Raw genomic sequence first — 23394 nt, forward strand, 5'->3', positions numbered from 1 at the left:
CAAATAGACCAGACTTGCTTCAGTTGGTGGAGAGAATGCTGCTCTGATTACCTCTCAATGGACCCATTCCTATTTCTCTTTCTGGCTCTCCTCAAGATCCTCTCTGTAAAGCTAAACTTCTCTTCCATCTATCTCACAGGCCAGTGTAGTCATGTAAATCGTAACAATCACCAGCTACACAACAGCAATTTAATGGATTTTGGAGAAGAGCAAGGATGAATTAAAGATTTCTGAGTAGAGGGCTGGGATAAGTCATCTGTATACCCATCTAAACTAGTGATTTTCAACTTTCCCTGTCTTCAACTCACCAGAGATACAGATATTAGACATCCCCTTGTCAATGGTTCTCTACGAGGCATCAACAGGGGAAAGCCAAATTTGAGCATTAATTGAACAAATCCAAAGTTAAATCCTCATATTCATCAATTTGAGACAGTATGAATACTGAAACTAAATAATTACATATTATCTTCACCATCCCTATTTAACAGTCACGATATAAATGGACTCTTTGAAGACACTAAACTCCATACCTCTAGGCTAGAAAACACTTCAAAAGTCTAGTCTTTAAAACTGAGAGCCAAAAATACTTACATTTTTTTAAATAGTGAAACTATTATGGGAGGCATGTTAAAATGTCTATTCCTAATTAGCATTACTTTTATGTTGAGAAACATTTTAAGATATACTTACTGCTTACTTGTCCACCACAATCAATTCAGAAAAATGTAAGTACTAGATCAATATTTAACAACTGGAGAAAAATATACCGCTACATCAGCTGATTTTTCTTTGAATTTAATGAGTTACATCAAAAAATTAGGTAGTCATTTTACATTTAAGGAATAAAAATCTTAAAAAAAAATACAAAGAGTGAAAGGATTTTAACCAAGTTGACATTTCTTTTTGCTAGTTTTTAACAATTCATCTCATCATATCTTATTGCAATGTGCAAATGCATTTGCAGCACCCAGTACAATCATGAAACTAAATTTAAGCAAGTACATTGTTAATAATAACCCTCAGAGGAAACTGATTTACTTTCTACTAAAAACTCTATGGTATATAAGCATTACATAATAATGCTATTAATGCTATTTAATGCTTTTGTCACAAGAATCATCACCAAAGTTTTCTGGAAATGAGTCCACATAAAAATTAAATATTTAAAAGGTGAAATGTTCCTTATTTTAACTTTAGCAAGATCTTTCTTTTTCATTATTAAGAAATACTTTAATAGTTTTAAAGCAAAAGCTGTTAAGAGTAGAGTCTAGATAGCTAAAACTGTACTCCTGAGTTCAAACTTACAGATTAAGTCTTTTGTAAATAGTTCTCAATAAAATATCCTCCCTCCCCATCCCCCTGCCCCAAATCTTGTATTGTTTCTTACAAAACTTTGGTCAAGAGTAGAAATATATCCAGGCAGATGTATGTGCCATACAATAGCAAGAACAGTAAAGCCCAACTAATGACTTTGGGTTTTAGAAATAGAAGGCAATTAAAATGTACTCAAAGTTACATTAAGAAAAGCTTCCACGGGGTAATATTGAAACAGTCACAAAGGTTAAGAAAATACTGATATCAAAGTACAAATGACTACAATGTTAAAATACACAAAAACTACTATACAAGAGCCTCTTTTAAAATTAAAAATAAAGAACACAACACATGAGTCAGGATTATTTTCCTGTTCTACTCATGAATTTTAGTCTTTATATTCATAGGGTTAGTTATGTTGACATCTAGTAGAGTTTCTTAGGACATCTGATGAAGTTTCGTCCCAACTTCAGAAGGTGGATCTTCCCCAAGGAACCGCTCAATTCTGGTCACGTCTTGGTCATTGTACAATTTCAAAGTAGTGCAATATCGCCATGATGTGCTGAGGCATAAAGACATATCCTGTGTACAGGGCCATCCCCACGATGGAAACCAGCATGGAATCTGAGTCATAGTTAAGGAAACAATTTACTTTTTCTTAATTTATTCAAAAGTAAATCCCCAAAGTTTTTTCAACTGTTTTATGTTGAAGTACCCATTCACTCACTTAGTGCTTTCTCATATATGTCAAGAACTAACCATTCTAGCCACTAATATTAACGCACCTGGCACTATTCTAAGTTTTGTAGCTCACTTAATCTTCACTATCACCTTCCAAGACAGGTACTGTTATTCCCCCTATTTATGCTTCAAAACATCAGACTGCTTCAACTGAAGCAGAAAGTGACGCTGTTCAACCTAAGAAACAGAAATGTATAGGAATAAAATTGCATTTCATGACTTCAAAAGGTCTACCAACTTTAATAATAAGAATGTCTGATCCAAGAATTTTAGAACTATCTAGACTATTTGGTTAAAAGTGCTGGCTTTAGAGCCTCAGCTAAGATCAATCATATATACCTAATGACACATAAGGTGACAGAACCAGCTACTGTTAAACATTTATCATTATCACTAAACTTCGCAACATCCAATAAAAGTCATCTTTTTTTTTTTTTTTTTTTATTTTTTTTTTTTCAACGTTTTTTATTTATTTTTGGGATAGAGAGAGACAGAGCATGAATGGGGGAGGGACAGAGAGAGAGGGAGAGACAGAATCGGAAACAGGCTCCAGGCTCCGAGCCATCAGCCCAGAGCCTGACGCGGGGCTCGAACTCACGGACCGCGAGATCGTGACCTGGCTGAAGTCGGACGCTTAACCGACTGCGCCACCCAGGCGCCCCTAAAAGTCATCTTGATAACCAAAACAATAAACATCTGTTTTGTGTTCCTTTGTCCTCATTCCAAAGGAACTGAAACGTATATGTTCAAAACAACGAGGGGCCCTCCTCTTGGGCCACACAAAATACTGCTAACAGAAATTATGTCAAATCTAAGGGCTTTTTGCTTTGCTGTCATGTAACCATGTTAAAAGGAATAACTGCTTCTGAATTGGGACCACATTTTATGAATTCATTCATTCATATTCTCTCTCTCCCCTGCCCCCACTCTTGTCTTTCATACCTTTCAGTTCTACATAATAGTAGTTCTATAATACCTTACATTCTTGCACAAGAAGATAGGGTTTAAATAAACAACGTGCTTACCTACCAACTAATATTTGTATAACAGTTCAGTTGACAAACCTCTTTTATATATTATCTTGCTTGCTCTAACAGCTTTCTTGTGAAATGTTTATCATGACTGTTATTCATCAGAGCCTGACAAAACAAGGGGCCCTACAAAAAGCTGTCTTTTGGGGTGCCTGGTGGCTCAGTCAATTAAGTGTCCAACTTCAGCTCAGGTCATGATCTCATGGTTTGTGAGTTCGAGCCCCACATTGGACTCTGTGCTGATAGCTAAGAGCCTGGAGCCTTCTTCAGATTCTGTGTCTCCCTCTCTCTGCCCCTCCCCCACTCGTGCTCAGTCTAAAATTGAATAAACCTTAAAAAAAAATTTTTTTTAACTGTCTTTTGAGCCAGAGCACAAACTGAAGCTATCCAACTCAAACCCTAAATTCATTCTCCTCATCCAGTAAACATGGATGAAAGTCTCCCATAATCATTTTTTTAGTTTATTTCTTAGCCTCTCTTAATCCAGTTCTTTCTTAAGCTACCACTTTCTATATACCCTTTAATTTCTTAAAATAAAAAAAAAAAATGCTTATTGCTTTCATATCATTACCCATCACCCACACAACCATATAAATTCTACCCCTGCAGGCTACAGACACAGTTCTCAGGTCCCCAATGGTCACCTATCAAATCCAATGGCTATTTGAATGGACAATTTAAGTCCTTCCTCTTCAAAACTCTTCCCACTCTGAGCTAAGAAGGTGCTTTTCTCCAGGACTCTCCTCCCATTTCTCTCACCATTTTCCTGTGTCACTGGCTCTTTTTCCCTATCTGTCCCTCATATGTAAGATAATTAGAGTGAATTTTGTGCTTTTCTCCCAAACACACACTCCACTACTCTTAGAATGGCAGTCACATTCTCTGGGTGGGCCTAACCTTTCCCATCTCCAGCCCCGACTGATCTTAACCAACTAGAAAACCCATCGCTTTGGGGCGCTTGGGTGGCTCAACTGCTTGGCCGTCAGACTCTTGATTTCGGCTCAGGTCACAATCTCATGGTTCATGGGATCAAGCTCCGCATAGGCTCTGTGCTGATAGCAAGGAGCCTGCTTGGGATTCTCCCTCTCCCTGCCCCTACCCCACTCACATGGGCTCACACTCACACGCACTCTCTCAAAATAAATAAACATTAAAAGAAGAAATTATCTTTGTAATAATTCCCACTCTCAAAACTGATCAGCCAGCTCAAAGTTTAGGACTTCTACCAGGAATTAAGGAACACAGATTCATTCTCTCTCTCGCCTTATGGAATATGCAGTTTGTTGATGGAATCCTGGAATCACTGGAGTCACTTTGCCTCCATGAGGAAAGCACAACTCAGAACAAAGCTGCCACATTATTATTGCAACAAAAATAATCACAGGAAAATGGAGCCAGAAACCTCATCAAAACACCTGAAGCTTACCTCACCAGTGGATTTTTAAATATAGAAGCCAATAAAGTCTCTTTACTCTTGAACAAGTTGTAAAATGTCTGTTATACTTGTAGCTGAAAACATTCTTAATGACAAAATAGAATCCCTAATGTTTTGTCTTGGACCCTACAAACTCTTATGGCCTGAACAATCACCTTAATGTTGCTGACCTGAACCCACCTTCTGTACTGCAGACAGGGATTTCCTACAACTTGCTAAACATTTTCACCTATGAAACTTCTGAGGTACTTCCTAAGTTCAACAGAGCCAAAACTGAACTCAATAACTTTCTCCAAAACTACCTCTTTCTAGGAGTCTGTCTTATTTTTTTTTAACTATTTGAAATAGTTGACATAATTATTAACAATTTTCCTAGTCACTAAATCCAGAAATTTGATTCCTCCTCCCCAGATTCAAATTATCTAAGACTTCTCAGTTCTTCCCAACCCCTACAAATGACTTTTATATCTCATGTTCCCTTACCCTAATCGATAATAAATGACTGAGGTATTTATCATTCCTTAATCATGCCAAAGCTCTGATTCTAGGCTGTTAGCCACTTTCCATGCCACTCTTTACTCAAGTGATCCTTTCAAAATACATTAGGCTTCCAGGGGCTCCTGGGTAGCTTAGTCAGTTAAGCATCGGACTTCAACTTAGGTCATGATCTCACAGTTCGTGAGTTTGAGCCACTGTCGGGCTCTCTGCTGTCAGCGCAGATAGGCTTCCCGGTGTTACAGGACAGCATGCGTAATTGTAAGCCGAAACATCCAAGGACCTTTCCAATCTAGTCCAAAGTATCTGTCTTAGGTTGGAGTCCATAGAAGTAGACAGAAGTTGAGAGATTGGGACAGAGATTCTTGTACAAGTTATTCTTGAGGGAGTTTTAGCATAAAGGGGTGAGTAGAGCAAAACAGAGCAGGGAGAAAAAGCTAAGTAGGTTCAGGGGCTCAGCTCCCACAGGATGCTCTGGAGCATGAATTGGACCACATGTTTTGCTTTGAGGCAAGAGGCCTGACTTTTTCTGTCCCTTTATCTGTCAATCATTGGCTGCAGAACTGGGTGAGAAAAACCCACCTGGATAAGACAGCTGCCTTGGCAAAGGCCAATACTCTGAAGAATGGGACAGGTAGAAGACAAAAGAGGAGAGACACATCAGCCAGTAGAGGGGGTTGAGGTGAAGACCAACAGAACCACCTACTATACTACTTTTCCCTTGTGCCTTCCAACACTCCAAATAATTCCCCCGACAAACATATCCTACTCACAGCCATATTACGTGAGTCTCAGAAAACAATGCTGTATATTTTCATACTGCTCTGCTTCTGCTTATGGTTTAATAATAACAGGAGTCAGGATAATAGTGTGGTAATAGCAGCTTTTATTCCGTGAATGTCTAGTGTGCACCCAACACTGTGTTAAATCCTCCAGCAAGTTCAAGTAATCTGAACCTCAATCTGAACCTGAATCTCAAAATCAGAGGAAGCAATGGAACCAATTCCAAACCAAATCAGTCACACTCCAAAAATCTGTGTTCTTAACCACTATGAATACCCTCGTATATATGAAAAATCCTACTCCTTCTGGTAAAACCCAATCATTCTTAGAGCTTGGGTAGTTACCCTCTCTCCTATGAGGCTTTCTCTAGCATTCATATTTTTCCCATTCTTACTCCCAACCTCCTGGCCCTAGTGCTCATAAAGCTCTTTATTCATATAATTCAACACTTATCACTTGACACTACCTATTTTTTTTAATGTATTTATCTCATCCATATTATCAACTCCTTGAGCACAGGAACAATGTCTTATTATTTTTGTATCTCCAACATCTAACGTAACACACACTCAATAAATATTTGATGAATAATGAAATTGCTCAAGAAACATTGATTCTAGATTCACTGCAGTGCTTTCTACATATTCCACATATTACTGTGGTGAAAAACTTTATAGTGACTACAGAAAAAATAAAAGTCCATTTCTAGGCAATACTGTATTTTCAAAATGCTTTTTTAGATTTTTACAACTTTTATTTAAGTGTACATACCAAGTAAAGGAAATGGTAAAGATCTTCAGGTCACTGGCTCAAATTCAATCAAGTAGGAAATGATTACTAAAAACAGTCATTTGAATGATTATATTACATACTCTTTATATTATAAATTTAATTATAATTATTTAATTTAGTATAGAGAATATATCAGTTAAGAAGCACGCACAAATTACCTTAACAGGTAACTACTCTAAGAATCTGAAACTTAAACTCTATTTGTGAACACTAAAGTGTCAAAACTCTAAATTCTTCCATGCATATATGTTTTGCGGGGCACCTGGGTGGTTTAGTCAGTTAAGAGTCCAACTTCGGCTCAGGTCACGATCTCACATTTTGCAAGTTCAAGCCCCATATCGGGCTCTGAGCTGACAGTGAGGAGCCTGCTCAGATCCTGTCTCCCTCTCTGCCTCTCCCCCACTCGTGCTCGCGCCCGCGCGCGCGCGCGCGCACTCTCTCTCTCTCTCTCTCACAAAAATAAACATTAAAAAATGTTATGTCTTGCCAGTGAAATAAGAACTTACCAAACTTGAAAAGGTTTTTTTTTTGCCTGATTAAAATATAAGATACTAGAATTCATGAATATAGCATTATGCTGTGATGCATATACATATGGAATAAAAGCAATAGGAAATAAATAATGATTATATATGCTAAATTCAGGATGGCTACGTGGTAAGGTGAAATGGGGAGAGGAAGGAAGGAGAAACAACTTAGAAGGGGTATAAATGGAGCTTCAAATGTATTAGTAATGTTTTTCTTCACCTAGTTGGTAGTAAATGCACATTCACTATATTATTCTTTATGGAGTTTTTGTATGCCTGAATAGTCAATAACTTTTTTAATAAGAACTGTAAAGGAAAATGAAGCTACATACAGTACTAGACTAAAAACTGTTCTGTGTGAAGGATTCTCCTCCCTTACAAAATTTGAGTTAGACATCATTGGGCCTACTTTGTCACTAGGAAATAGAAAGTCTTAGCTCTCAGAAATCAACAATTCTCAATTCTGGCCATGATAAACAGAAAAGTACTGAAAGTCACTTGAGCCTAGATGCAAAAATGCCAATTTATAAACTGCTCAAAGAATTATTTAATAAAAAAAAAAAAAAACCTAACCTTTCACTCATAGCCACTTATTAAATTTAACTTTTATCCTGTGTCTCCCCCCAAATGTTTCTATATTCTGATCCTTTTTCTAATTATTTCCAGAATCACAGCAACTAAATAAGCTTTAACAGTAAGTTTTCTGTGCCATTAAATGTCAAAATTATTCCCAAAAATTATCTTAAAGCTCTCAAACATAAGAAAATATTTAAAACCAACTTAACTAAACCATGACTACACAACTCACACTAGGTGAATAAGTAGACAATGGGTCCATGAGGAACTTTTACGACCCTTAATAATCACCTTGCAAAAAATGCAGAAAGAATGCCCCTTTTATGAGTAGCTTTCTACAAATGCCAATTTAAGCAATGTAGTTGAAACAGCTCCAGTGTAACTGAGTTGAACATTCCCTGAGATTATGCTTGACACCATTTAAAATGGTAGTTTTACTGAGTACTGGTTTTATTGTGACATTTGCAAGGTTAGGGAATGTGTGATGTTCATCTCCTTAGAAGTTTCCTCACAGAGAGTATACTACCTATAATTTGCTATCTGGCATTTGATCAGATTTCTCAATCCATCACATTCTTGAATACACCTCGCAAAGTTTAAAGTATACTCCATACACTCCATACACTGTGAAGCACAAGAAATGAGTTCTGGAAACACCATGACACTGGAGAAAACCTAGGTTTGAGCTGTAACGCTGCTAATTCCTGATTGTGTCAAAAACTCTGTGATCACCAGTCTCCTTATCTATAAAATAAGGACACACATCACCTACCTTTCAGGGTTCATGTGAGAATTTTGAATCAAATCTATTCTGCAACAAAAGGCAATACAATCCTTATTAAAATTATTATTTGAGGGGCACCTGGGTGACTCAGTGAGTTAACTACTCTAAGAATCTGAAACTTAAACTCTATTTGTGAACACTAAAGTGTCAAAACTTTAAATTCTTCTATGCATATCTGACTTCAGCTCAGGTCATGATCTCACATTTGTGGGTTCGAGCCCCGCATCAGGCTCTGTGCTGAAAGCTCAGAGCCTGGAGCCTGCTTCAGATTCTGTGTCTCCCTCCCTTTTTGCCCCTCCCCAATTTGCGCTGTCTCTCTCTCTCAAACATTTTAAAAATTAAAAAAAAAAAAATCCTATTGTTTGAGGCCATAGGCATTTAACATCATGACTTATACAATGTTTGGGAACTTCCCAAGGTCACCCTGCTACCAATTTGTTATTAATTTACAGTACAATTCTCAGACATCACAATCCCTCTGGAACAGTTTCTTCTCCATAAAAAGAGGCCACTTCCTGCATTAACATCTTAGGATACCACCTGCATGGAGAGGGCACTCAGGCAACTCTCATCCACCCCTGATGTAATCTTGTTTCACATACACACAGAGAAAAAATGTAAATAATCAATGTTTTATAACACGCACACATTGGAAGGCAATACTCAAAATGACAGAATAATCTAAGAAAACCCTTACTGTTGTCTGAAAGATATACATACCAGTAGCAGTAAACTAATTAACTGGGTTGACATTCTAGAGGGGGGCTATATGATTCGAGAAGTATAAAGCTAGCAAAATATGGAATATAAAAAAAAAACCTCAAAAACTAAAAAAAAAAAAAAAAATGTGTGTGTTTGTAACTGCCTCTACCACTGAATTTTAAGTGCTTAAGGGCCAGAGTACATTGGCTCAGCCGCCCCTTGGCTTGCAGCTGTAATGCATTGCTAGATAAAGCAGGTGCTTCATAAATCATTCAAGAACTGAGCAGATAATGTGCCAGGATATGTGCAGGCGCTGAAGATAAATGTTTGTTCAAGGACTGAATGAACAATCAGGTTATTTATAACCTGGATATAACATAAATGTTTTATGGGTTCAGTGGATTTAAAAGCAAATAGATGTGAAACCATATATCTGTATGTTGTTTGCTGTTCTTTAACAGGAAACCCCAACTAATCATCAGCTGATAAGTTTCCAGCTAGATAGGAAAAAAAAGATTTCTTTTGCTCATATAAGGGCCATACCCAACACTCTTCCCAGAGACTTACAATAAAAAAAAAAATTAAAATTAAAAAAATCCTGATAACAAAGAGAGGAAATGCTTTGAAGATAAGTACAGTACATCAGAAGCAAGACCACAGCAACTAACACTTTCCGTCCCAGCCAGTAACCACACTATCACCGCCTACCTTAGTAACCTATTCACAAGACTGTGGAGAAATCAAAGGTAGTTTCTCATTGGGAAAAGGCCAGGGACCTCTGTTCCAGCAGGTACAACTCATACCTCTTCACAAATCTAAATAATTTCAATGCACTGATTCTTGACATTTGCAACATGGATAGAGCTAGAGAGTATAACGCTAAGAGAGACAAGCCAATCAGAGAAAGACAAATACCATATAATTTCATTCATATGTATAATTTAAGAAACAAAACAAACAAACAAGCAAAGGAGAGAAACAAACAAGGAGAGAGAAACAAACCAAAAACAGACTCTTAATTGGAGAGAACAAACTGCTGGTCAGCAGAGGGGAGTTGGGTAGGAAGATCAGTGAAATAGGTGATGGGGATTAAGAGCACACTTATCATGATGAGTAATGAGTAATGTTCAGAATTACTGGTTCACTATATTGCACACCCAAAACTCATATAGCACTGTATATTAACTATATTCAAATCAAAATTAAAAAAAAAAAAAAACACCTGGAGATCATCACCAAGAGAAATGTTAAGAAAGTGCATTTTTACCAAATAGATCAACTATCTCTTGATACTTTTCTGGTTAACTTAAAATAAAACCAAGTATAAGATACTGATACTGTTACAGTCCTGTGTATGTTAGTCAATTTGATATCCATGGGTCATTTTAAAGGACATCACAATAGCATCAGAAGTTAGTATTTAGCAGGGCGCCTTGGTGGCTCAATCGGTTAAGCATGCCACTTCGGTTCAGGTCAAGATCTTCCGGTTTGTGAGTTCAAGCCCCGAATCAGGCTCTGTGCTGACAGCTCAGAGCCTGGAGCCTGCTTCAGATTTTGTGTTTCCCTCTCTCTCTGCCCCTCCCCCACTCATGGTCGGTCTCTCTCTCTCTCTCTCTCTCTCAAAAATAAATGTCAAAGGGGCGCCTGGGTGGTGCAGCCGGTTGAGCGTCCGACTTCAGCCAGGTCACGATCTCGCACTCCGTGAGTTCGAGCCCCGCGTCAGGCTCTGGGCTGATGGCTCAGAGCCTGGAGCCTGTTTCCGATTCTGTGTCTCCCTCTCTCTCTGCCCCTCCCCCATTCATGCTCTCTCTCTCTCTGTCCCAAAAATAAATAAACGTTGAAAAAATATTTTTAAAAAAATTTTAAAAAAATAAACGTCAAAAAAAATTTTTTTTTTAAATATTTAGCAAGCAAAGCACATTCTCTAAACTTTGCGTAGTATGATTACATCAAAGGATGGAAATTGACTTTAGAAACTACAACTTGATGACAAACTAAAGAAACAAAAAAACATGCTGCTGAAACCACCAATGATCATGTTCAACTCTGAAGTCCTGGAAATGGTTTGCAGCTCTGAGCCCAGAGACACCCAGGCTGTGTATCATTGTGCACCTTTGTAATTAAAGCTTCTAATTTCATGCAGATTTGAAGTCCCAGGATCAAGGGGACAAAACCCCCAGCCTGCTCTGAAATATAATCTGTTCTGCTGTGATACATTCCTGGAATGTCAGGTAGCTCACACATGAGTAGCATAACATAGGAGCTGTACTGTTTCATACGGGATTCTTCATAAATTAGGGGAGCCAGATAAAGTGGGAGAAGAATTATAACCTTCAGTAAGAAACATCCTTTAGCTTAGATGCTGCACAGGCAAGAATCCTTTCAGCCCTATTTTAAGAAAATTAAAAGTGGGGCGCCTGGGTGGCTCAGTTGGTTAAGTGGCCAACTTCGGCTCAGGTCATGATCTCGCGGTCCGTGAGTTCGAGCCCCGCGTCGGGCTCTGTGCTGACAGCTCAGAGCCTGGAGCCTGTTTCAGATTCTGTGTCTCCCTCTCTCTGACCCTCCCCCCGTTCATGCTCTGTCTCTCTCTGTCTCAAAAATAAATAAACGTTAAAAAAAATTAAAGAAAAAAAAAAGAAAATTAAAAGTTAGTATCTGCACCTAGGCTCCCTCTCCAGAAAAGCACACCTCCAGGCTAGCACAATTCTTAGCTAGTGGCAGGTTGAACTCCTTCCTGTACCTCTTCAATGGCAGCCCACACCATCTACACTACTTAGCATTTCCAGTCAATTCTGCCCATGCATTTTTAATGTCCTCTGAGGCAGCCCCCAGGGTGCCTGCCTGGGCTATCCAAGTTATCCCCCCAAGATGTCAATTATTGTTTTAGTTAGTGCTTGCTTACTAAGTTGTATAGATTTTGAGTGCTCTAGTGCTATTTTCCCATAAACCCTATAACTTGGGGATTTTTTCAGGAACACATGTGATGGCCAAAACTTTTTTGTTAGTAATTCTTTTTTTTTTTTTTAATGTTTTATTTATTTTGAGAGAAGGACAGAGAGACAGAGCATAAGTGGAGGAGGGGCAGAGACAGAGGGAGACACAGACTCTGAAGCAGGCTCCAGGCTCTGAGCTGTCAGCACAGAGCCCCACTCGGGGCTCAAACTCATAAGCAGTGAGATCATGACCTGAGCCGGTCAGACGCTCAACCAACTGAGAATTAGAAAAGTAATTCTACTTTTCATAGCTATTGATCGTAAATACTATCTTTCTATCATTTCATAACTACTATTTTTTAAGCATTCCAGTTTATGAAAAGTATATATGCTCTATTAAGTAGATCTTCTGGAACATATAGTTTTAATTATTAAATTTGAGCTTGGGGTTTTTTTTGTTTGTTTGTTTTTTAACAAAAGAATCCATCTTATCTTTGCTCCCAAGTACCATAAATGTTAAAGCCTAGGGGGTGGGTCACAAAGTCTTTAAAAATTTGTAGTGGATGGGATGCCTATCTGGCTCAGTCTGTAGAGCATGTAACTCAATCTCAGGGTCATAAGTGTACATACACACACACACACACACACACACACACACACACACACACTTCTTGTGTAATACAGTTTTCATCATCTTCCATCTTTCCTGAGAGCTATTAAAGAAAAAATTGTAATATCCAAAGGAGTATAGATAAGGGATATTCTAACATTTTCACTTAGCCAACCCAACATCAAGGCAGGGTAAAACAGGCTAGAGCAGCTGTCTTTGAACTAAAGCACAGGAGCCTTGGAGATACAAGCAGACTTTCCAGAAGGTTAGGATCTGTTAAAGGGAAGGGTTTACAGATCTTCAGCTGCCACTGACTCTCCTAAAGCCTGATCTGAGCATTATCATGATCTGCTAGTTCTCCTTCCCATCCCCCCTTGCAACTTCATTTCTACCACTTTACTTCCTGAATCCAAAATTATGCATTTCCCCAGGGTATAAAATAATTTTGGGGACAGCAAACAAAGGAATAGTAACTACCTTGAGTTGTACTTTATTTCACCTCGGTAACAAACTCCTGGCACAGCTACAAGCTTCATCGATCTATCCATTTAATAATTTCAATCCAGAAGTGAGACAGCTTCCCAGCCTGGGCCTGACAGAATGGCTCCTACAAAGAAGGATGGTGAGAAGGGCCTTTCTGCCATCAACGAGGTAGTGACCAGATAATACAATGTCAGCACTTAAAAGCACACCCATGGAGTAGGCTTCAAGAAGCATGCCAAAAGTCTGGAAATTTGCCATGAAGAGACGGGAAGTCCAGATGTGCACACTGACACCAGGCTCCACAAAGCCGTCTGAGTCAAAGGAATGAGGAATGGCCCAGGGCATACCCATGTGTGGTTGTCCAGAAAACATCAGGATGAAGATTCACCAAACAAGCTTTAATACATTGGTTATCTATGGACCTGTCACCACTTTCAAAAATCTACAGTCAGGGGCGCCTGAGTGGCTCAGTCAGTTGAGCATCCGACTTCAGCTCCGGTCATGATCTCATGGTTCATGAGTTTGAGCCCCACGTCGGGCTCTGGGCTGACAGCTCAGAGCCTGGAGCCCACTTCAGATTCTGTGTCTCCCTCTGTCTGTCCCTCCGCTGCTTGCACTGTCTCTCACATTGTCTCAAAAATAAATAAACATTGGGGCGCATGGGTGGCTCAGTCGGTTAAGCGTCCAACTTCGGCTCAGGTCATGATCTCACGGTCTGTGAGTCCAAGCCCCACGTCGGGCTCTGTGCTGACAGCTCAGAGCCTGGTGCCCATTTCAGATTCTGTGTCTCACTCTCTCTCTGCCCCTCCCCTGTTCATGCTCTGTCTCTCTCTGTCTCAAAAACAAATAAACGTTAAAAAAATTTTTTTTAATAAATAAATAAATAAACATTGAAAAAAAATTTTTTTAATCTACAGTCAATATTGATGAGAAATAAGCACTGGTTGTCAAATAAAGTCATAAAATTTTTTTAAAAAGGCAAGAGGGGTAAAAGTGTTTATGTAACAATTGCTTGAGCAGAAAAATGGCACTGAGCTTTTTCTGACAGAAATTGAGGTTGATTTTGCCTATTAGCTTCACAATAAGGACTGGTGTTTCCAAATAGGTTATGCAATAAACATTTTCTATGAATTATACAAGAAAAAATACAGTTTTAAGGTTTTAACAAAAATATACAATCATAGGGGCACCTGGGTGGCTCAGTCAGTTGAGCGTCTGACTCTTGATTTTGACTCAGGTCACGATCCCAGGGTCATGGGATCAAGCCCCACATCAGGCTTCATGCTGAGCATGGAGCTTGCTTAGGATTCTCTGTCTCTCTGCCCCTCTCCCCTACTTGTACTTTCTAATACACATAAAATAATAAAATACATATGAAAAGCAAGGAATTATCCACTGTAACTGTTTAAATTTACTATGAAATGTTTCAAATGTCAACTTAAATGAACAAGATAATACCCATTACTTTTTGTTCTTGTAGGGGCTACACAAAAAGTCTAAATACCACTGGGGTGGAGGCTTGGAAGCGTTAATTTATCAGTTACAACTATTCTTACCTCTGCTTCCCCCTCTTCAGCCCTCCCTTGTAACAGAGAGCTGCATTCATTTCTACAAAAGGAATCTAAAAAGAAAATGGCATGAAATGTAAAAGACTGAAGACTAGTGGGAAGAAATTCTTTTTCTCCTTAAGTCTGAAGGCAATGTTTGGGCTATTTCAACATTATTCTTAAATCACATTTTGTTTGAAGACACCTTGATAAATCTTTCTAAAAGGCATTAAACTGATTTACTAAATATCTTTCTAGAAGTAACTTTCTCTGATATTAACAATTTTGCCTAGGTGGCTCAGTCAGTTAAGTGTCTGACTTCTGCTCAGACCATGATCTCTCCGTTCATAAGCTCAAGCCCTGAATCGGTCTCTCTGCAGTCAGCACAGAGCCTACTTTGGATCCTCAGTCCCCCTCTCCCACTGTGCCCCTCCCCCACTCATGCTCTTTCTCTTTCAAAAACAAATAAACATTAAAAAAATATATTTTTGCCTAATCATCAAACCACATGCTGATTTTCACTGGAACTCTATTTAAAGTATCAAAGGGTTTTGTACACACAAACATTTTCTTCAAAAGAGGTACTCATTAAGAAGAAAGTTCTAGTAGAAGACTCTGGTGAATTAGGGTTTTAATGATAATACCTTCTATTGAATAGCTCAGAGGAAGCTCTGCCAAAGACAGAGACACTGAGCTAAAGCTCCCCCCTGGCCAAAATACATTGTTTCTTGGTCAATTTTGTTTTGTTTGTTGTGTTTATTTACAAAAATATGTTACACAGGAAATACACAGAAAAAAATACTAACTTAATTATTAGTGACTCCAAAAATGGCAAGGCAAAATATACACCTCAAACACCTCTCTCCTGGCTTATAAAAACCTTGATTTTACCAAACCAGGCACTATTAAAAACAGCTTAAGTGCATTTTCCAGGTTTTCACAGAATACTTCAGGAGAGACACACAGGAAACTGGTAACATGGGTTGTCCTGAGGTGGCTGGGTGGAAAGAAGACTTTTACCACCTACCTTTTTGGTGCCTTTTGAGTTTTGAACCATGAGGATGTATGATCTATTTTTATTTACAATTTAAAAATTCATATTTTCTAAACTCTCAAATACTTTAGTATATTGAGATGCAAAGAAAAATTCTTCTCAATTCTAGCTGTTAGCATTTGAGGATACAGCAAAAATCTACAAAAATAAATTAACTTAGCTGCTACTGACACAGCATACACCTTTAAATTTTTAATGCTCTCTTTTTCATTATCATGCAAAGCCTACCCCAATCCAAAATACCTACTTTTGCTTCTACCCTTGCCTCCCCTCATGGCCCTTAATCTTTCCCAAACCCTGTAGCTAAAGTAAACCTTTTCAAACTTAGACTGGATCACTCCTCTCAAAAACCTTCCAAGAGCATCCTTTTCAACTAAGATTAAAAGCCAAAATCCTTACCATGACCGCCAGGATCTCCACAGACTCTGCCCTCTCCCCCGTGGTCACTCTGCTCCAGCCACACCTGCCTCGGTGATGGCCTTCATATGTGCCAGGCAGGCTCTGGACTCAGGGACTTGCCCTGGCTATTCCCTCTGCCAGCTATGTTCTTCCCTTAGATTTCTACTCTCTAATTCCATCACTTTCTTTATGTTTTTACGCAAATGCTGCTCAGGGAAGCCTCTCCTGATATCCTCTTTAGAAACAACTCCATCCCATCTGCACATTTATCCCACTGACCTACTTCTCTGTCTTCCACAATGCTTACCACCTAGCATACTATGTAATTCAATTATAAACGTTCCACAAGGAAGGGATCTTTGTCTCATTTGCTCAGATGTATCACAAGCACCTAAGCCAGCATCTGGTACAAGGTATGCACCCAGAAGTATCTGGTAAATTAATAAATGGCCCTAACCTGCTTTCTCAACTTCACTTGCCACTTCTTCTGCCTTAAAGAATCCCTGTTCCAGCCAGTCAGCCTGGTGTACTCACTATCCCAGCACACCTCAGCATCCCAGGCCACGCCCTCTTCCCATCTGGGGGGAGAAAAAACAAAAACGAAAAACCAAAACACTCCAATACCTCCCTGAAAGTTCTCTGAGCACTCTCAGTCCCCACGTTCTTCCTGCCCTGCATCCCAAGGACTTTTTGCCCAGCTCACTCTACTGCGATGACCCCAGGGTGGATCCATCTGAGAACATGTGTAAATCCTAATTTTTCCTAAAGCTTGGCTCTAATTTCCTTGAAGACATAGTCCATTTTCTTGGAAACTTATAGAACTCAGTACATTAATAGTGACCAAAAAACAGTTCTAGGATGCATTTTTTTCCATTCAAAATGAAAAGAGCTTTGAGCCTCAGGGAGAAATGTATGTTTTTATGGCTTATTTCTCTAGTTTATTAAATATTAAAATATCAATGAGAAAATTGTTACTAGATTTCAGTGACTCTGCTCAAAAGGTATGAGCACGTCCCCTCATCTCCTGAAGTCTTAATCCAGTGCCTAGGCAACACTACAGGATCTGACCATCTGACCTCCTCTCCGACTACTGATGCGACCCTCCACTCTGCCCCAGCCACACTGGCCCCTGGCTATCTGTCAAACACAGACATGCCGGTGTTTGGGGGCATTCATACTTACTGTCCCTTCTGCCTAGAATGCTCATTCCCCTGGAATTCTCTGCCAGCTTAAATCTTTCCAGGGGCTCAGGTGGTATGCTGGGTGGCTCAGTCGGTTAAGCGTCCGACTTCGGCTCAGGTCATGATTTCATGGTCCCTGAGTTCGAGCCCCATGTCAGGCTCTGTGCTGACAGCTCAGAGCCTGGAGCCTGTTTCCGATTCTGTGTCTCCCTCTCTCTCTGACCCTCCCCTGTTCATGCTCTGTCTCTCTCTGTCTCATAAATAAATAAACGTTAAAAAAAAAAGGTAAAAAAAAAAAATCTTTCCAAATGCCCTTCCTGACCACTCTAGCTAAAATTGAAAAACACTCCTTCCTACTTCCTATCCTCTTCTGTTTTGTTTTTCTCTAGAAGAGCTATAACAATTTAATAGCCTATATTTTTTATTTAGTGGCATTAGAATAAATATTTTTATCTGTTTTTTCAGTCATACCCCCATTACCTAGAATAGTATCTGGCAATTAGGAAGCACTTAATTCTTGTGAAATGCAGAATTCAAACATACATATTTTACAAATGAATATATATAACAAAGTAAATTTTGTTAACATTTTTTAAAATAAACAAAGAAGTTCTTTCACTCTATAGTATTTTTTGCTTCTTTTAATTTGAATTCTCTCCAAGAACTGAATTTTTTTCACCAGCAACAGCCAAGCTCCAAAGCTACCCAAATCCGCTTTAAAATCAGGTCTCTTTTACCATTCCTAAGTACTTCTGCAATTCCTTTGAAATGACAAATCAATATACAAACAAATGTTTCTCAAGCACTATCTATGTGCCCAGCACTGTGGTTTAGAAAATTTCTTTTCTTGAAGGAACACAGATTATCTTTCAGGGTAAATCTAATTCCTAACATAAACCAAAAAACTGCCCACATATTGCCTAAAATAAATACAAGTGTAAAATGTCATGGAAACATAAGAAGTCATAGAAAGATGGCAAATATAGCTCAGTGATTACAGAATAAAGTCCTTTTTTATCTTAAAAAAAAAAAGCTAAATAACTTTTACTTATTCTTCAAATTATTTTAACAAGATATTTTTAATTTTTCCGTATCTCTCAGCAGCATGGTTACAATGTTTTTCACTGAGACACTACAGGGAGTGCCTCACTGGTTACAAAACTTGCCTTAGTTACAAAACCTGGTGTTTTCCTTTCCCACTGATGGCTGCCAGTAGGGGAAGGGGGCTTTTGAAACATGTTAAAACTTCTACCTTGGAGATGGAGCTCAATGAATTACAGTCTGCAGGCTCTGCTGTAGTATTCATTGTAATACTACTCTGCCCTTATTCCATTCACTTGATTGTTACCTTCTGTTTTAAGCAGGTGTCACGTCCCCTTCTCGTGCAGGACAGATACCATGTCTGCACATGGAAAATGTTCAAGTACTGGTTGACAAACACAAAGCTAATTATCGTTTCAAATATGGTAACAGAAAGCAGATGATGAGAAAATTTAGGGTGCGCCTGGGTGGCTCAGTCAGTTGAGCATCTGACTTTGGCTCAGGTCACCGTCTCACGGTTTGTGGGTTCGAGCCCCATGTCGGGCTCTGTACTGACAGCTCGGAGCCTGAAGCCTGCTTTGGATTCTCTTTCTGCCCCTCCCTTATTCACGTTCTGTCTCTCTCTCAAAAATAAGCATTAATTTTTTTTTTTTTAAAGTAAGAGAAAATTTAGGATACGGGCCCTAGTATGGTACAATTACAAAACGGATTTTTAAACCTTATTCTTTCAAGAACCATTTGCAGTGGACCTGACTTGACACAGATGCATTTCCTTAAAAAACATATTTAAAATTATTTTTTGTAACAATTTCCTTACTTAGATAATTTCAAAAACCCTCATATTCAACTGGGATTGACCTTCTAATTTACAACAACCATTAACTTCTAGCTATTTCATTTTGGAGAAATAGAGAAGCAAATTCAGATGTTTAAGGATGCCTCTAGAAAAATGTACAGAAGTAGTTAATAGAAGGCTATCAGTTTCCCTAAAACAGGGACAACTTCAATTTATTAAAGGAATTACAGCAGTGACATGTAAACTAGTGCAATTACCTTCTTCTAGAGTCTTTAGTTAGGACTTCTAACTCAGAGACCATTTTTCAGACAGCCAGACAAATTTCTTACATGAAATTGTAGTTTGCTAGCAGCAATGACTGGATTCGATGCAATTTTTAAGAAAGTATGTCTTTTTTCAAAACCATGTAACTGGCTACAAAACTGTTCTATATGAAACTTACTAATTATTGATGAACTTAAGAAATTCAAACTACTTCACAGTAATTAAAGCTCCTAATAACTGGGGGGGAATCCAGCTTCCTCATTCAGTTTCTTCCTCCGCCCTAGAATGAAGATTCAATTTCAAATCAATGTTCCAAAATCATATACAATAATTAAATGCCTGACTTTAACTCTAGAAGTTCAACTGGAATAGAAGCACAACAGCTGATAGTAATTTAAGACTGGCATATGTCAAAAGTATTACATTTCCACCTTCGTTAATTCAATAATGTGAACTTTGAAATAATACCTTTTTAATCTTAGATTTAAAGCCATAGTGTTCTACAGCCCCGATGCTAGTTTGTTGCAGTTCTCACTAGTTTTTTAAAAACAAAACACTTGGTCACAAAAACCAATGAGAAGTCAAAAGCTTCAAAGGGAAAAATCTACAGACGCACTTTATTTCATTTCATAATTTATGCCACCACCCCCCTCCCAAAGAGCCATCATCTGGTTTATTTACAGGACACTATTACTATTGCAATATAAGAGGAAAACCTTAATACCATTGACACTGTAGCATGTATCCAAGCAAAAGCTTTTAAGAGTAAAACTTTTGATGGACTCTGACAGTGAGCTCTACATTCAACCTCCTACTTATAAAGAGTGTCGATTTAGTGCAACATTGTTTAAATTCACTTTTTTTTAAATGTTTATTTTGAGAGAGAGAGAAAGAGAGTATGTCAAGGAGGCTCACCACTGTCAACATAGAGCTCAACACGGGGGTTCAATCGAACAAACCAGTGAGATCAGGATCTGAGCTGCAATCAAGAGTGGGGCCCTTAACCGACTGAGCCACTCAGGCAATCCTAAATTCACTTTTAAATTGATTTTAACTGAGGGGCACTTCTATTTTTCTAGAGGCATCCTTAAACATCTGAATTTGCTTCTCTATTTCTCCGAAATGAAATAGCTAGAAGTTAATGGTTGTTGTAAATTGGAAGGTCAATCCCAGTTGAATATGAGGGTTTTTGAAATTATCTAAGTAAGGAAACTAGCTGACTCAGTTGGAAGAGAATGTGGCTCTTTTTTTAAAAAAAATGTCTTTAATGTCTATTTATTTTTGAGATAGATAGAGACAGAATGCGAGTGGGTTAGGAGCAGAGAGAGAGGGAGACACAGAATCTAAAGCAGGCTCCAGGCTCTGAGCTGTCAGCACAGAGCCTGACGCAGGGCTCGAACTCACAAGCTGTGAGATCATGACCTGAGCGAAGTCAGACGCTCAACCCACTGAGCCACCCAGGAGCCCCTGATTTTAACTGAGGGGCACCTACCTGACTCAGTTGGAAGAGAATGTGGCTCTTGATCTCAGGGTGTGAGTTCAAGCCCCATGTTGGATGTAGACATTAAGTAAATAAATACATAAACTTTAAAATAAAAAAATAAATAAAAAAAGATGATTTTAACTGAGTCAAGAACTCTGTGCTTCTATACTTAGTATACCTTTTACACGGGTGACTTGATCTCTAACCTATAGAACTTAGAGTAAGACTAAACTGCAGCTACAAATAAATGGTGCAGGAAATCAGAGCACAGTTTACATTCAGACTTTAAATCCAAAAATATGGTTCTTAAGTGCTGGAAAGCTTTGGAAAGAAACAATAATAAAAATAAATAATTTTTCTTGTAAGCAGCTTAAAAGTCCTCCAAAGTGTTGAAACAAAAAACAGCTCTGAGTACAACCTTCTGCTAGTTCAACACAAATAAGCACACTTATTAATGCTTGGAAGGAAATGATCTCAGTCACTCCACCAGAATGCAACAATGCATTTGCAAAGCTGTTCTCAAGCTACTCCAAACTAAACCACATTGAAAAGGAGCCCGTGTAATATACAGAGTTGTCAAATCACTCTGTTGTACACATAAAACTAGTGAAGCGTTGTGTTAACTATACTTCAATTAAAAAAAGAGAAACCCCGTATGAAGTACAGGTTATGTGAAATATTTTTTATATTTGGCCCCCAAATTTAAAACAAAACAAAAAAAAAGTTACAGCTCATTATTACTATATTCTGCAAATGAAAACACAAACATCACAGGCTTCAGAAAGCCTATTTACACAACTTTGCTTATTAAGTGAGGTTGTTATGAAAGTTAGATGGGTTAAGATACAGGCAAAACGCTCAGCACAGTTGCTTGGCTCCAAGTGACCATTCAATAGTCTTTAACAAGTATTTATTAGCTATCTATGAAAACACAGTTTCAAACACTATTTACAACTAACCACAAATTCCTTTCTGGGCTCGACTGTGAAAACGGCAACTTAATGAATAAAACACTTTTTAAACTCCCCATCCTGGAGACCAAAAATCTACAACAAACTGCTTTTAAAAAACTATTGGGGTGTCACAAACACAAACTCACATGATTTTAAAAGTCTAATAAACTGGTTAGCATTCTCATTAGGACCAAAGTCAGCTAACTCAGGGACAGTTAAAGGTCAAAGGCGTCCAAAGCCAGGAGCGATTTGCTCCACTTCCACGGTCCCTGCCTCCCAAAGCAAAGGGGACGAAACCAAAGGAAGGCGCGGCCGAAGTGCCGGCGAGGACGCACCAGGTTAGACATCGCCCTAGGGGATTTCCTCCAGTAATAAAGCCGCTTCTACCTCGGCAAAGCGACTCAACGGCGACCCCGGATCAAGGGATGTAGCCCCCCCACCCTCCCCAGCCGCACGCCCGCCGCCCTTGGGCCCCGAGACCTCCGCCCCGCTCGCCCGCAGCGAAGAAGCGAGTCCGCGCGCGCGCCGTCCCCGCACAGCCGCCTCTCCGCCCCCACCCCGGCGCCTGGGCCCAGGAGGATGCCGCCCGGCTCCGCTCCCCCGCCCCCCGGCCCCCGCGCCCGCGGCCTGGGCAGGATACTGAACACAGTCCGCTCCCAGGGCTCCAGCATGTAGAGCGCCGTGACCAGCAGATACTGGTAGTAGAACCAGGACATTTGCTTCCAGGCCCGCGCCAGCGCCATCCCCGCCACGCGCCTTCCTCGTTGAAGCCGAACGTCAGTCTGTCCGGCCGGCCTCCGGTTAGCGTCCTACAGCCCCCGGCCGCGAGGCCCGCCCGCCCGCCACCGCGAGCCCATTGGCCCGGCCGGCCAGGCGCGTCACCCGCTGGCACGCCCAGCCCCGCGCGCGCCCAGGCAGCCGGCGGCGAGCCCCGCCCGGCCGGCGCTCATTGGCCCAGCCGTGGCCACGCGTCGCCCCGCTCCCTCCCTGGTTTCCCCCTCTCCTCCCCGGGCCGCGCCCACGCGAGCGGGAGAGCCCTCCCCGCGAGAGCGCCCCGCCGCGCGCCGCCGGCCGCGCCCTACCCCGCCCCGCCTGGCCCGGCCGCTGGTGGGCGGGGAGTTAGTCCTCGGTGGGGTAGCGGTAGGCCGACCGGGGGTGGTCGGCAGCCCCAGTTCGCCCCAGAAACGTTTGTCGAAGACCTGTTCGTAGAATGCCTGTGATGCTTCAGGCATCCTACTGGGCATCCCACGGGGGTTAACAGGATCGTGATGGGTTCCTTGCCTCGAGCAGTTTCCTATCTAGCAGGGGAGACGGGCATTAACCACATAAATGCAACAACAGCTGTGACCCGTGCAGAGAGGGAGAATAAGGCGCTCTGAGGGTGGGGAAGCTAACGTCACCTAACCAAAGAGGTCAGGGAAGGCGTCTCTGAAGAACTGATGCACACATTGCCTCCTCCCTCCTCCG

At 40.1% G+C, this 23394-nt stretch overlaps 1 protein-coding gene and 1 pseudogene across 1 annotated transcript; one reads left to right on the forward strand and one right to left on the reverse strand.

Moving 5' to 3' along the window:
* Positions 1 to 782: 782 nt before the first annotated feature.
* Positions 783 to 22729, reverse strand: SPTSSA (serine palmitoyltransferase small subunit A). The gene is made up of 2 exons (XM_043555969.1): positions 22568 to 22729; positions 783 to 1941 (listed from the first exon to the last, which is right to left on the reverse strand). Exons 1-2 carry the CDS (start codon positions 22668 to 22670, stop codon positions 1838 to 1840), a joined length of 207 nt encoding a protein of 68 aa, XP_043411904.1. The 5' UTR covers positions 22671 to 22729; the 3' UTR covers positions 783 to 1837.
* Positions 13327 to 13749, forward strand: LOC122468986 (annotated as a pseudogene).
* Positions 22730 to 23394: the final 665 nt, after the last annotated feature.

This window comes from Prionailurus bengalensis, chromosome B3 (assembly GCF_016509475.1).
Source record: "Prionailurus bengalensis isolate Pbe53 chromosome B3, Fcat_Pben_1.1_paternal_pri, whole genome shotgun sequence".
NCBI lineage: Eukaryota > Metazoa > Chordata > Mammalia > Carnivora > Felidae > Prionailurus > Prionailurus bengalensis.